Genomic DNA, 15,179 nt, shown 5'->3' with positions numbered 1-15,179 from the left:
TCCTTACTTTGCTCAGGATGGCTGTTAAAAGTCACTTCTGCTCACTCACTTTCCAGGTCTCACCACCCTGGCTCCCATCCCTGTTCTTCCGTAAGAATTGTCACCATCACTCTGCATTTTGTTTTCCAATCATCTTAGGATCACAGCAGCACTTGATAGTTAACACGCCTTCCTTTTTGAAATGTTCTTTTTGCTTTAGGGGTTAAAGAAAAAAAAAAAACAACAAAATAGCCCTCTTGTGTTTCCTCCTTTCCCTCTGGCTTATGTCTCTTTTGTTGGTTCCCACTCTACTTGGTCTCTAAATGTTGAGAGCTCAAGATGTTTTGAGACTTTTCTGGATGCTCTATCCTGCATGTTTCCATACATCTGTTCCTAGCCATCTACATTATGATGTCTTTCAAATTCCTATTCTAGTCCAGACTAGTACCTAGCAGTCTGCATGAAATCATTCATCTTAAATGTACACCACAAAAGCATGTCTTAACATGTCCCAAGAGAACCTGACCTGCCTCTTCCAATCCCCACCTTACTCATTACCTGGCACCCCAACCACCCATTTGTTCAACCCAAACACCTGGTACTTTACCTTGGAATCCTGCTTGTAGGAGTCCTTGGATTGTCTTTCCTAAATGTTGAGTCACTTTGTCTCTCACCTCCCCACCATCTGTGCCCATTTGTTTTGGCCTTATAGTATGAGGTTTCCCAGGTGGTGCTAGTGATAAAGAACCCACCTGCCAATGCAGGAGATGCAGGTTTGATCCCGGGGTCAGGAAGATCCCCTGGAGGACATGGCAACTCATTCCAGTATTCTTGTCTAGAGAATTCTATGGACAGAGGAGCCTGGCAGGTTGCAGTCCGTAGGGTCGTGGAGAGACACAACTGAAGTGACTTAGCATGCACACAGAGTACACACCAGTCTATCAGTCATTAGTTTGCCTTCTAGAATGTACAGAGTGGCAGGGTAATAGTTTAGCATTTGTACCCTAGACTTGTTTGGTTTCAATCTCTGATCATCCACGGACGAGTGTGGTGCTCCTGTTCTCTTTGATGGTTTCCTCACTGGGAAATGGGAATTATACTGCCTACTCCATAGGATTGTTGCAAAGATTAAATTATAAGGATGGTAAAAGGCATATGATTTAATTCTATGATTACTTTTTACTGCACAAATGTGAAAACTTTCTACAAGCATTCCTCAGCCCTTTGCTGTGTCTAGAACAAAGAAACAAGTGTTCTTTGAATGAAATAAATGGTAACTTCCACACTCTTTGCCATTAGGTTGGAACTTCTATGTGGCCTATAAAACCAGTTTCTTACTTAGAATCAAAATTCCCACTGTAAAGTTTACTCACAAGGAGCTCCCTTGTGAACCACCTATGAAAAATTCCTGACTGGTAACAGGACTCTTTTATCAAACTTGGCAGCTCATTGTAACCTGAGACAGGAAATCTCAAATCAGAGATAATTCCTTCATGGGCAGAAATCAATTTTGGTCATAAGGATCATTCAGAGAATACAGGAGATATAAAATACTTTCTCTGTGCATAAGTTTAAAAAAAAAAACAATTTTAATATACTACTGTTATCTGCATTGCCCCCAGTAAGATTTTTCTAGAAATACAAAAAAAAAAAAAAAAACCCAAAACCTTAAACCAGTGGCCTACAAGGTCACCAAAAAAGAATCAAGAACATATGAAAATAACTAGGACATTAAATTCCATCAAATGGCCAGTTTTCATTTATTTTGAAAACTAGGTAAAGACATGAGACAGTTTTAAAAAGTGTAGAGTTAATATTTTATTGTCACTTATCAATGGCAGTAAGGTATATAATCTTCATACTTGATCTTTCCTTTGTGTAAATAAAAAAAATTACAAGTTTAGACAGCCAATGGCTGGCCATGTCTTCATAAAACATGATTAGATTAATTCATTAATGGTGGCTTCAAGTTTTTCCTTATTAGCTCCAGAAAATTCACCCACCTGTTGAGAGAATATTGAATTGCCATTAGATGTAGCATTGCATCCCTATTTTGTGTATCAGATATGACCACAGAATGGGTCTGGGGAAGACAGGAAGTATATACTTATTTAAAATTTACACCCATGATAATTTAAAATTTACATCCATGGATAATACTCAGTTAAGTTTAAAAACAACAACAACAAAAAAAACCCACCCTCAAAAGTCAAGGCTCAATTTTTCTACACAAATACCTCTGAACAAAGATAAATGCATTGTGATATAAATACGAAGTACCAATCACAGGGATTAATCAGCAAATCCCTGTGACTTAACAGAGATTAATTAACAATGAGATGTCTCATTATGCACTTAATGAAGAATGACATATTTAAATATTCTTAAAAGGAAAAAATGGGGATGTGCTTCCCAGTGTGTAAGGTAAGTCGCTCGTTTGTCTATATGCCACGCTAGCCTGTTACCCAGCTGGTTTTCGAGGTCAGGTGTACCTACCTTCTGTCCCTTTTTAAAAAACTGGAAGGTTGGCATGCATTTGACTTCACACTCTGCAGCAACATCCTGAGGGGAAGAGAGGTGCAGTAAGAAGATGAAAACAAGACTGAGTATTGAGTGCTGACACCTGTGATCTAAAACCAGATTCTTTTTCCTCTTACATGTCCAGAACTCAACATTAGGGCTCTGTCAATGTTTATATGCCTAAACAATGATACAGTGGCACAAAAGCCAAATTGGTTACAGTCTCAATTAAAATTTTAATATGTACTCTCATCTTTGAAGTACACTAGCCTCAGATACTATACAGTGACTCAAACCATTTAACAGAATTATTCTGTTTTCTTGAAGTGAAATACATAGATGATGATCAGAGGCTAAAGTTCAGAGTTAGCTAGAGGGACCAACTTGTTTACAAAAGACTTGTTCAAGAAGAAAGTCATGGTAACCTCCAGGACAGCTCCACAGACTTTTCTGCTTTTACCAGCCCTCACTCTCCACACCTTATTCACACCAGGTTTGGGGGGAAGAGTCCATGAAAATGTTTTGGACAAGAGTTTCAAGTGAACAGATCCATCAGGGATTGAAAACATCAGCTCAGCACTCAGAGAGGGGAGGAGAGAAATGCAGAAGGAACCATGCCGTCCTAAACTGCGTGGTTAGCAAAAGCTGGGAAGAACAGCAACCAAGGAGGCAGAAAGAACCCTGAGAAGCAGATCACAGAAACCAAAGAACTTTCACAGGAAAGCAAGGTTGGTACAAACACTGTGGTGTCTTCTAGTCAGGGACTTGGCAATGAGGAACACAGGAATTAAAAAAAATGGAGCGGCCCCGAGATTGAGCCACCAGGCAACAGAAGCAGCCTAACTTCACCTCTTCCTCTGAGACTGGAAGAAAAGTGTGGTTTTACATCTTTATGAAATTGCACGTGCACTGTTGCTAGTTTGGGCAGGAAGGGTGGCAGACAACTGCTGCTCTTTTCCTGATAAGCTTTACTTTTTCCTCAAACACTGCACACCAAGCAGCACAGGGCAGTGATGGCTGCAATAGAATGGCTAGGAATGTACTGAACGCCTTGTACACTCCAGGCACCAAATACTAACTGAAAGCAAGAGTTATATGGAAATTAGCAAGAACATTTGTTTAAAACCAAAATGAAGATCATAACATTTTAATTGTACCAATTCCAGTAATTCAGGATGAAAAATGGGGTGGAGAGTTGACAGGAAGATAGTGAGCTGCACATGTCAAGGTTCACCTTGAGGTGAGTAATCAGGAGACCAGGCTTCCCAGATGGTGCTAGTGGTGAAGAACCCACCTGCCAATGCGGCAGACACAAGAGACATGGGTTTGTGCCCTGCATTCAGAAGGTCCGCTGGAGGAGGACCTGGTAACCCACTCCAGTATTCTTGCCTAGAGAATCCCATGGACAGAGGAGCCTGGCGGGCTACAGCCCATAGAGTCGCATAGAATTGGACACAACTGAACGACTTAGCATGCATAAACAACCAGGAGACCCAAAGATGACTAGTTAGAAGGGCAGGGGGACTGGTTTAGCTAAAAGATTAAAAAATGGTTGTCTATGGGATCAATCTGGTCCAGATAGGTTGCTTGGTTTATGTTAAGTGCTTTAAAAAAACAAAAAAAACTGAATTGCTTGAATATTTGGGAACATTGGCTGGCTCCTCCCAGCACTGGGAAAGCAGCTGTTTACTGCAGTTCCTTCACTCTTACTTTTAAGTCGCCAGGTGGATATCATCTTTCATGCAAGCAGTTGGCAGAAGCCTCGGAAGAGGTGGGTGTTAGAAGGGCAATGGGGTAGAAATGATGAGCCCACCCTCTCCTGGACTTCTAATCAGAGAAACATACAGGTGGTACAAGTGAGCTTCATCATCTACGAGAGAAGGAGCAAGCAAGACAACAGGACTTGGAGAGAAGGACCTCCTCTCCTGAGCACATCAGAATCACAGCTAGCTACTGAACACAGCCATCAAGAAAGACTGGAACCTACCGAAAAAGATATTCTACATCCAAAGACACTGATCACAAGTTTCAGGTGAGAAAGCCACTCCCAAAGCTTTATGAGCAGAAAATACAGGGTCCCAATCAATGGAAATGATAGTCTCATTCCTATTCTGAGATACTGGATGCTTTATACCTCACCCAGGCAGAGCCTGGCACTCCTGCATTGGTACAACTGCCTAACTTAAAATAAGCTAAGTCATGAAAACAGTAATGCTTTTGAGAAAGCTTCCAAGTGTTTTAATCATGTTCATACGTTTTATGTCTTAAAATTGCAGTCTAAGTCTTTACATGACAAATTTTTAGTTAAAGCATAAAGAATTCTCTCACTGGGTATGAAAGTGATATTACACTGTTCTTCAATCCCCATCCCTGAAAATAAGCACTGCTAAGGTAGTGAGAGTATTCATTTTAAAGCCCCTAGATACACATGGTTAAACTAATCCGAATGTATCAGTATGTATCATGATTTTTGACATCCAGTTTGACTTTTCATGTAATCAGATCCATCAGCCCTTCCCTATTTCCAATCATTGAAAGCATGGGCTTTACTGGATTTTTAATGACCTCAGTAAAGATCAGTTGTTTACTTGCTAAGTTGTGTCTGACTCTTTGCAACCCAATGGACTATATCTCACCAAGCCCCTCTGTTCATGGGTTTCTCCAGGCAACAATATTGGGGTGGGTTGCCATTTCTTTTCCAGGGGATCTTCCTAAACCAGGAATCAAAGTTGCATCTCCTGCATTGGCAGGCAGATTCTTTACCACTGAGCCATCAGAGAAAGCCCCAAAAGGTTAGTCAGCCTGTAACTAATAATATTTGATCTCTATTACCTCTGTTAATGTTTTACTTTTTTTTTTTCTTCTATTACTTGTTCTATGCACTAACTTGCCCATTCCTGTGGGGATTTGAAAAGACACATACACTTTAAGGAGTTACTGTTGAGGTTTTAAAAATATCCTTTATCCTGAGTTGATCAGTTCCCTCATTTAAAAACAGAAAGCTAGCCAACCCCTAATGGCACCCCAACTTCCTGCCATTTAAAAACACAACAATCTGGAATTTAAGTAGTCACAGCATAATCAGGATACACAACTCTTCCCTCATTCCCCTAAGACCTCCTCAGTGGCTCCTTTATGGTCAAACCCTATCCCACCCCACCCCACCCCTGATCTGTTCTCCATCACCATAGGTTTACCCAATCTCAGCTTTTTATTAGTTTTTACTAGTGAAGTATAACAGGGCTTCCCAGGTGGCTCAGTGGTAAAGAATCTGCCTGCCAATGCAGGAGCTGCAGGTTCAATCCCTGGGGTGGGTAGATCCCCTGGAGGAAAAATGGCAACCCCCTCTAGTATTCTTGCCTAGAGAACCCCATGGACAGAGGAGTCTGGCAGGATAGTCCACAGGGCTACAGAAGAGCTGGACATGGCTAAGCACACATGCATTAAGTGTAACAAGGCCACATTTTACCTTATGAAAATTGTTTTTGGTGGTTTCTAGCTTAGCCTTTTGTCCCACATGGTGTAGCGGTAATGAATCTGTCTGCCAATGCAGGAGACAAGAGAGGTGGGTCAGGAGATCCTGACCAGGGAGGTCAGGAGATCCCTGGAGAAGGAAATGAAAACCTACTCCAGTATTCTTGCCTGGGAAATCCCAAGACAGTGGAGCCTGGTGGTCTACAGTCCATGGGGTCACAAAGAGTTGGACACTACTAAGTAATTGAGCACAGAGGACCAAAATACCTTTAAACCTGCTCTTGTCACCTTTTTTTCACTCACTCCTGGCTATTCTAATCAAAATGGAGACACATGGCAATCTAAGTTACTTTCTTTGAACTTACCAGTGTCATCCTCTGTAGAGCTGGGAGTAGAGTCTGCTCTTAAGGAAATAAGACCAGTCTATCATTTGCAGAAGTAGTATTCGTACTTCACTATGCATACAGAATTGTTCCGTATGTATACCACACTATTATGTCCATGCCTCTGCCTGTCCATTTGAATTTATTACACCTGAAAGATAATCTCTTCCAGCTCAAGTGTTTAGAGATTCTTCTATTAAAACTAGGTGCTGTTTGCCCCCCAAATACTATAAACATTAAGTGCCCTGGGTTTGGAGTTCATGGACAGCAATTATCTGCAAAAAAAAAATTTTTATCTGTAAAAAAAAAATTCATTCCTAAAACATTCCATCTACGATATGATCTAATGTTCAAAATGATGATATTCCCATTATCCTTCATCTGCATTCTTTTAGAGCCAAAATAAGGAGATGGTTTTATCTACAGTGTTCCAAAGCAAGCAGAGGATCCACTCCTGGAATCTGTAAATTCCGTGGGGAATAATTCGTGGACTGATAATGAATTGCTTTTTGTTTGCATTACCTCCCTTGCTAATTCTGCTGACTGACCAAGGTGTGTAGGAACAGACAGTTACTGTGTGTATAGGACAACCTAAGAGTTCTGGAATCCAGTTTTTAATGCTGCAAAAGATTGGTAAGGCTATTTAGACGGCAGAGTAGCAGCCACTAAGAGTGTGAAGAAAAAACAACAACTGCGTGTTGCTCAAAGCGAAAGGTCAACTTAGGGTCATTTTAAGTCTAGACACTTTCAGGGTGACGATGAGGATGCCTACCAGGCCTAAAGGAGGGACTGTCATATGGACATCTTGGCCTGCTCCGTGCACCTACTTCCCAGAGGTTCTGGACTGAGGCAGAGAGCATCTGCCCTGGGCCCGGCACAGTACTGCAGGGGCCAGATCCCCAGGCTCTGCCTCTGACCTCTCTTCCTTCTGGGGTGCTCATAAGAAACACTTCTCATGGTCACTATCTGGATGAAATGACATAATACAGGTAGCGGGCTTAGTGCAGCATCTAGTATATGTTAGTACTTCCAAATAAAAATGTATTCACTTGATGTCTGATAGGATTAGAACCAGTTTCTCTAGCCCCTTCCAGGTGCCATTTGTACCTGGCTAAAGTGACCAGCTTAAGAGAAAAAGAATTAGGTTAAAACAGGAAGCAAGATTTTTTCACACGCACATACTGTCTGCTCTTAAAAAACCCAGGACACATCAGAATAACTGTACTTGGCAACTATATAAATTCATTCAATCTGTACTTACTATAGCCCAAAAGGTGTGCTATGTAAAGGGGAAACAAAGTTAAGACAAGGTCTCTGATTCAAAAAAACTGACAGACCATAATGAAGGACAGACACAAAGATCAGTATAGTAACAGCTAAGCTCACTGAAAGCTTATCATGTACCAGGGACGACTCTGAACACTCACAGGTCTTCTAAGATACTGGCAACGGCCTTATGAAGCTGCATCAACTTTGTGATTTTACAGAGGCTCAGCCCAAGGCACAGAACACAGCTTTACCAAGCCCACACAGCTAACAAGGGACATGATCCTCCCGTCCCACAACAATCAAGCCAAGAAAAAGAAGGGCAGAACACACAAGGGGAACACAGAGGCGGGAACTAACCCGATTTGGGCATAGGAGGCAGAAACTGGAGAATTCCTGGAGAGGATGTGAAGTTTACGCCCAGGAGCTTGTCTGGCAAGAGGTGAGAAATGTGCTGGGAATAAGCAGTGCGTACAGGCTGGAGCCCACAGGCTTAGGCAGTACTGCCACATCCCCCTTTTTATAGACCCTTCTGGACCTTTAGAATTTCCATGTTTGCTCAGTGAGGAAGCAACCTTGTAGGGCAGGTATTAAGATCTGGTCATGGACAACGGAACCAAACCTCAAAAGAGAGAAGGATGAGCCTAAAGCAGAGGTCACTGGGCTGGGACTGCACCCAGGTCTAGCACCCTTGGTGCTACTTTGTCCCTCTGAGGTTAGGGGAACCTGCCCACACAAAGTTCAATCCCAGCTCTGCTACTTACTGTAACTCTACGGCCAACCCGTTTGTTTTCCCACCTGTAAAATGGGCACTATGACAGAACCAAGGATTAAATGAATTCATACTTGTTATGCTCTGAGAGGTGGTGAAGGCCAGGGAGGCCCAGAGCGCTGCTGTCCACGGGCTCACGGTGAGTGCGACACGGCTGAGCGACCGAACAACAACGATGCACACAGAACAGTCTGCATGACCTAAAGTGTTAAGCGTATTTCTTTTCTCAGCTCTCTATCAAGGTACCCTGGTGTTTGGTCTTTTCAATTTCTATTTGTTGAGCATCTTGGATTGTTAGGTAGGCTTTTAGAAAGAGGACTAGTAAAGTCAGGTAATAGATGCCTCAGTGATTTTGTTTTAGGATGTGATATACATAGCTCCTGACAGCTAGAATTAAATTGGCACAAGTACCTGTTCTTCTGAAGTAACTTTTTAGCTAGGGTGATAGTTCTAGTGTTTTTCTTACTTATGAGAACAAGCAATGTGCAATTGAGAGAAAAAGGGCAAGGCAAAAAGTTCAGCATTATTCCAGATTTCTAGCCACATACCTGACAGTCATCCACATCTACTTCAAGGAACACCACGTTGGAATACTTTTCAGAGAGAGACTGGAGAATTAAAAAAAACCACAAAGATTTACCACTGGGTAGTGGCAGTCAACACACTTAAGCTTCTTAAATGGAAACTTAAAAGTAGGGGCTAAAGATCCAGATATTTAGGGACAGGTAAGCATAAAGGACACTTTCTCTGAATCAAATTCTTCTTATTATAAAATAATTTGGAACACTGATTTTGATTTCTGAACTTCAAGTAGGGCCCATGTTTCAACTTGAAGAAAAACAAAATCACTTAGGTAACCAAATTAACTTTTGAAAGTTGTCTTCCATGGGCTGTATGTATCAAACTTAAGTTCTAAATTAAGTTGTTATGCTATGACTTTAGATGAAAGATCCAACAACAAAACCTCTTTCCTAGTGCTGGGACCACTAACCCCAAACAAACAGCTTACAAAAGCATAAGCTGGCTAATACTTACATGAAAGAAAGGCTTGATCATTTTGCAAGGCCCACACCACGTGGCTGAGAAGTCGACTACTACAAGTTTCTCTCCTGCACTGTTCAAGGCTTCCTGAAAAGCGTACTAGGAAGGGAAAGAGGAAAGCTGATGTTAAATTATTTATTTCCAAAAGCCTTGATAAAATGTGACACAAAGCACAATTTGGAGGTCCTGTTTTCAGGGCCTGTTTTCTAATTAAAAAAAAAAAAAAAAAAAGAAAACCAAGCAAATAAACTGAAGAAATCCTACTGTGGTGTACAGTGTTAATATGATGTATACAGTGTATCAATATTCATGTCTTCACAAATCAAAATATTTGGTTAATCCACATCCAAACTAAGTAAATGAAAGGAAAATAAAGACATTTGTATTCAAAGTGCTTCCACATCAAATCTCGGTATATAGTAGACATTCATTAAATGCTTATTGATTGATGCAAGGGAGTCACTCTTCAACTGAATGTCACAAACGCAAAAAATTTTGCAACTAAAACACAAGTTGCTTTCAAAACTAAAACATCTTGATTAAGCTAATTTTACCTATCTTAGAACATTCAAAAGCTCAACCAAAAAAGAAAAAGAAAATAACTTCTCCACGCCCTTACACTCAATTACTGTTGACTTTTAAGCATATACCCTTATACTCTTTTTAATGCAGTTTCCAGAATTGATATCATACTCTTGATTTATCATTAATTTCTGCTTTCATCATTGACCAACTAAAAAAGTTTTTAGTTCTTCATGAAGGGAATTTTGTTATTTTTCATAAGCAATGCTTGTTGAATAGAATTCCACCATCAGAAATGATCAAGAAATTCCTCACCACCAACCTCCCTGAATAATTTACCAATGGTCTTGATACTGTAACCCTAGCAACGTAACATGCTAGTTAACAAGGGACTCATTTTTAACCACAATTAGTCAGCTGGTGCTGACCAAAGCCACAGCCATGAAGAGCAATCAAAACACAAACATCTATATCTGAAGTCTCAGTTTCCTTCAAGGGAAAAGATGCCAGTCACATTGGTTTAATAAAAAACCAACACCACCACCCCCTTGCTTTGAAAGCCAAGAATCAGGTCAGATCTGGTCCACTAAAGAAGGAAAGTAAATAAAGCACCATTTAAAAAAAATTTTAAGTGAATTCCTCTAGTTATTACTCTACATTTCTAATTTCTACCTCATGTTTTAGGGAAACAATTCACAAATGGTGTTTCCCTGGGATGGCAGATCATGATTTCTGTTTGCAGTTTATGCAGGTACAAACCTGCATGCAAATAAACACACCACACCTTTGGGTATGACAAAGTAGTGGTGTTCAGCGGAGGGGCACACAGGGTAAAAAGTATAGAAATTATTTTTCCAAACCATCACCTGTATTTTTCAGATGGATTTCCTTCAGAGCCTTCCCTGTGATTTTTTTAGGTCAAACCAGCCATTCTTTACTGCAAGATCCAGGTAAAACAAGAAAATAAGGAATGACAGTGTGTCTGCTCAGATGAATGCATGGTTTTGTGAACATGGTTGGCTTTCAGTAAATACTGGGGAGGTTACTGTCAATCTAGAATATCTTTCGGCAATAAATTTTGGCTTCACTGAACATGAGTCACAGAGCCAGGTAAGACTTCATGACAAATTCTATTCTCTGGCCACTTAAGTTTGCCTAAAACAGACATCAGTTTGAAAATGAGTCAATATCCTCTTGCTAGGAAGCAAACCATAATTTCTAGCTTCTAGAAACTACCAGTGAGGATTGATAAAGGTCCCCATCACTGACACAAAGGTTCTGAAAACAAAACAATGCATTCATATTTGGGGCAGATAAGTAAGAGTAGCTTCCAGCATCTCTTTTCCTAAACACACCCATTCCAAAAGCAATCAACAAGCCTAAGAGTGGTTTGTAAAGCATTCAGTAAAATTGCCCGTGTGTTCAAATTAGGAGTCCAAGAAACGGCAGTGGCCATTCTTAAAACAAACTGTTGATTTCTTCTTCCTCACTTCTACAGCCTAGGTATCCCACTTGGATCTGAAATAGACCCCAGTAGCTCTGTACTACCAAAACCTCGGTTGTGTTGGATGACCAAAGGCACCAATTTTAGTCCATCAGGATGAAAATCCAAAGTGTACTCAATATTTACAAGAAACATTCAAATCAGCTTACCTTTTGTTTGACTCTGGATCATAGCTTTGAAGACCCACTGATTACAACCCCAGATCAGTGCTTTTTCTGAGTAATAAACTTCCTGTCACCCTTCTACATCTTGTCATTAATGAGGGGAGGAAAGTGCCACAACTAAATAGGAAACAATATGAAAACTAAAATAGGAAAAGACTGAATTTTGAAAAGACTGTGCTCCAGGAATCAATCAATTTTTGGTTCGTAGTTGTATGGATTCTGAGACACTTCAGCTAGACCAAAGATTTTTCACTCCTTTCATGGGTTTTCAGAAGTTGCCAGCCTCCACAGAGGATCACCCCCTACTCCCCTCCTAGACTGTTATTAGTCACCTAATAACAGATACTGACCTCAGGCTTTCCTGTGGCTCATGGTTAAGAATCCACCTGCCAACACAGGAGATGCAGGAAATGTGGGTTTGATCCCTGGGTTGGGAAGATCCCCTGGAGAAGCAAATGGCAACCGACTCCAGTATTCTTGCCCAGGAAATCCCATGGACAGAAAAGCCTAGTGAGCTACAGTCCATGGGGTCACAAGAGTCGACACGACTTCACAACTAAACACACAACCGATGTTGACCCTAACCTGAGCAAACAGCCTCAACGCTGTATAAAGCGTCAGTAACAGAAACATTCATTGAAGCACGGAAAACTGCCTAAGATATCCAGCAATGTCTTCAGTTATTGAAATGATTCCAAAATCTTCTAATTACACAGAAAGAGTTCAGGCTAAATGAGACCACAAACACACACCTCAGAAATAAAAATGTCAATTATCTGTGGTTGCTTCTAGGCAACAGATCTCTCTCTCCCCAGATTTCCTACAATGACCTTTTATGTTTCTTGATCGTGAAAGGAAAAAAAGATAAGGAACCATTAACACTGAAACCTCCATTCCTCAAAGCCAACCCCAGATCTGAACCAAGTACGGGCGCTCCACTCGCCTTTCCCAGCTTTCCTGGGGTGGGGAGTATAGCAGGGTAAACGGTTCCGTCCAGCTGTTTGAGCAACATCAGTTTTCTCCCACGGGCTTTTCTGACTCTGGATTAGCATCCATTTCTTGAGGGGTCATAGTACATCGGACACTCTTAGGTTCTGAATTCTCCGGGCACTAGAGTATTAAGTTTGCAATAACTCTCGATATACACTTTTTGCCTTGGGCGTTCCTAAAAGGACACAACCGCGGTCAAGCACACAGCCGGGCGCGGCTGCACCCAGGGGACTCCGGGCTCCAGCGAACCCCACAGACTGAGAAAGAATCCCAGATGGGTAGGGCAGTGGAGGCCCCCGGGCCCAGTCTTGTGGACTGAGTCATTCCAAAGCCAGCGCTGCCGGAAACACGCCCTGCGTCGCCGGAGGTGGAGTCCCGAGGGCGCGGCCCGGACCTCACTTCCTTGCCGCTACCTGGGCTACTAAAGCCGGACTCTTAGGGGTTGGGGGTGGGGGTGTCTCCAGCCCGGAACCGCCCCTTTCACGCGGCTGCAGCACGCGTCACCTCTACGGCCCGGCAGCCGGGGAGGGGGTGTCTCCGGCCTAGACCCGCTCCCCAGGGAGCTCACTGCACCCAAAAGCGCGGGTGGATCACGCGGCTCCACGAGGAAGGAGTGGCGGCCAGCAAGCCCGGGCTTTATTCAAGAAGCCCTCCACCTCCTTGCCCAGGCCCGTGTCCGGATAAAGATGGGGGGCCTAAGGCAGACTCCCTCCATCCTCTACCCAATCGCGGTTTCCCGGCAAGAGGGGTGGCGGGGGCGCAGTGGAGGACTCCCGGGCGCTCTCCGCGCGCGTGCATCCTCCAGACACACTGGGTCACCCGGACCTTGCTCTCCAGGGAAACCTGTCCGTCTCCTCCCTTCCTCCAGGGAAAGCTCCACGGCCCCGGGCGCGCCCAGGCCCGGGCTTCCCGCAGTCTCAGGCCGAGCCGCCGCGTCCTCTTCCCCGAGGGATGCAGAGGAGTGGACTGCCCACCTTCGGCCCACCGCCTACCCCAGCTGCCCGCGGCTTTGAGCCGCGCCGTGGCATGCCCCGGAACGCGTACCTTGCTCTCAATCTGCTTCACCATCTTGGCAGCTGGGGGTCTGACAAACGACCAGACGGCGCAAGCGATGGAAACGGATCCAAGGCGTCGGACGGAGCTTGGCCAACTCGCAGCCCGCTTTCCCTTTATAGTAATGGTGGGCGGGGCGGGCGGGCGCGCGCGGCGTGCGTGCGGCGTGGGCGCGCCCGCTCGGGCCTCCCGCGCCCGCGCCGGCGTCCGGGCTAGGCCCCGCCTCCCGGAGCCGCCGGGTGGGGGCGGGACCGCCGGCAGGGGCGGGACCGGAGGGGAGGGGCGGACGCGGGGCGGAGCTCCTGGGCGTCGCCTGAGCTCGAAACTTTCGGCATCGCCCACCTGTATCCCACCTGCGAGCGGGAAGGCGGAAGGGCCATTAGGTGACCTAAAGGGCGCACGCACTGTGCAAGGCGGGCGGGGGCCCGGCGGCCACACCCTGATCTAGAGGGTCACCTGGGAAGGGGCCAGCCAGGCCTTAATCGGACGCGCCCAGAGAAGAGGCCATTTACGGTTTCTCGGAAAGGCCCGCCGTACCACCGCCCCACCGCGAACCCCCACAAAATGCTGAGTAACGATAACCAGGAAGTGTCTCTTGGTGTGCCCCCCAGCTCCCCTCGCCGCCTCCTTTCCGGAATGTACCGCGACGGTTCTCCTCGTCCCTTCTTCCTGTCCTTTCACTTTCACCCAGTAACCTGCTGTTGCATCATGACACAGCAGTTTAGTGCCATTGTGAACTGAGCGGGCTCCTGCCCGGTAGAGTTGATGCTGGTGTTAAGTCCTGAGAGAGTGACACAGTTATGACCCTGAGCAGGTGTTGACCTCCCTCCCGGGGCCTCCGATTTCCTTACTGTAAGATGAGAATCAGGATGGTCCCTGACTCCTGGCGGTGGTGTTTTGAGGATTAAACAAAATTCCTGAAAGGTGATTAGGAGAGTGCTTGACACACGGTAGGCACTCAAAAAATAGTTATAATTAATTCAAGATGGGAGCAGTCATTCGTCGTGCTTGGTGTCATGGGGGTGGGCACGCTTGAAGAGTTTATAATGGCATCAGCACACACACACACACACGTGTGTGTATTTACTCCCAGTGATAAAGCCTGGAACAGAGAAGTAGGCTGTTCCTGCTGACACCGGGTTGCCTGTGGCAGGCTGGGTTGGCAGGATTGGGCATTGTGGAAGGTGAGCATGTGAAGCCAGGAGGGCAGCTGGAAGTGGGCAAGCTGTTGAGCTGGAGAGGGGAATGGCAGTGGGGAGACTGGACAGGAGTGGAATGATGTTGGAGCAGGAGAGTGGAGCATGGTTTTTTCAGATGGAGCATTCTAGACGTGGCTGTGTCTAGGTGTGCTCGGCTGGGATGGTAGAACAGCCCCCTGGCTTCCTTCTATCTGCTCTTTCAGAGAGGAGGGAAGGAAACCAGAGGTTTTGATCCTCTTGTGCAAAGTTTCTAGAAGGTTGAGTTACACAGGGCCATGGGTAAGGATGTAGACAAGGGACAAATTCTAAGGA

At 44.3% G+C, this 15,179-nt stretch overlaps 1 protein-coding gene across 1 annotated transcript; it reads right to left on the bottom strand.

Annotated features, from left to right (window-relative positions):
* Positions 1 to 1,772: 1,772 nt before the first annotated feature.
* Positions 1,773 to 13,774, bottom strand: TXN (thioredoxin). Its single transcript, XM_020885115.2, has 5 exons — positions 13,660 to 13,774; positions 9,430 to 9,534; positions 8,943 to 9,002; positions 2,476 to 2,541; positions 1,773 to 1,982 (listed from the first exon to the last, which is right to left on the bottom strand). Exons 1-5 carry the CDS (start codon positions 13,681 to 13,683, stop codon positions 1,920 to 1,922), a joined length of 318 nt encoding a protein of 105 aa, XP_020740774.1. The 5' UTR covers positions 13,684 to 13,774; the 3' UTR covers positions 1,773 to 1,919.
* Positions 13,775 to 15,179: the final 1,405 nt, after the last annotated feature.

The sequence above is a fragment of the Odocoileus virginianus genome, chromosome 31 (assembly GCF_023699985.2).
Source record: "Odocoileus virginianus isolate 20LAN1187 ecotype Illinois chromosome 31, Ovbor_1.2, whole genome shotgun sequence".
Lineage (NCBI taxonomy): Eukaryota > Metazoa > Chordata > Mammalia > Artiodactyla > Cervidae > Odocoileus > Odocoileus virginianus.
The sequence above is the reverse complement of the archived record's forward strand: the minus strand, read 5'-3'. Positions and strand labels throughout refer to the sequence as shown.

Excerpts from the sequence above, each read along its gene's own strand:
- TXN (XM_020885115.2), bottom strand. The coding sequence starts at position 13,683 with ATGGTGAAGCAGATTGAGAGCAAG. Across the intron at positions 9,003-9,429 it reads TGATCAAGCCTTTCTTTCAT|TCTCTCTCTGAAAAGTATTC; the intron begins GTAAGTATTAGC and ends TTAATTCTCCAG. Across the intron at positions 2,542-8,942 it reads TAGATGTGGATGACTGTCAG|GATGTTGCTGCAGAGTGTGA; the intron begins GTATGTGGCTAG and ends TCTTCCCCTCAG.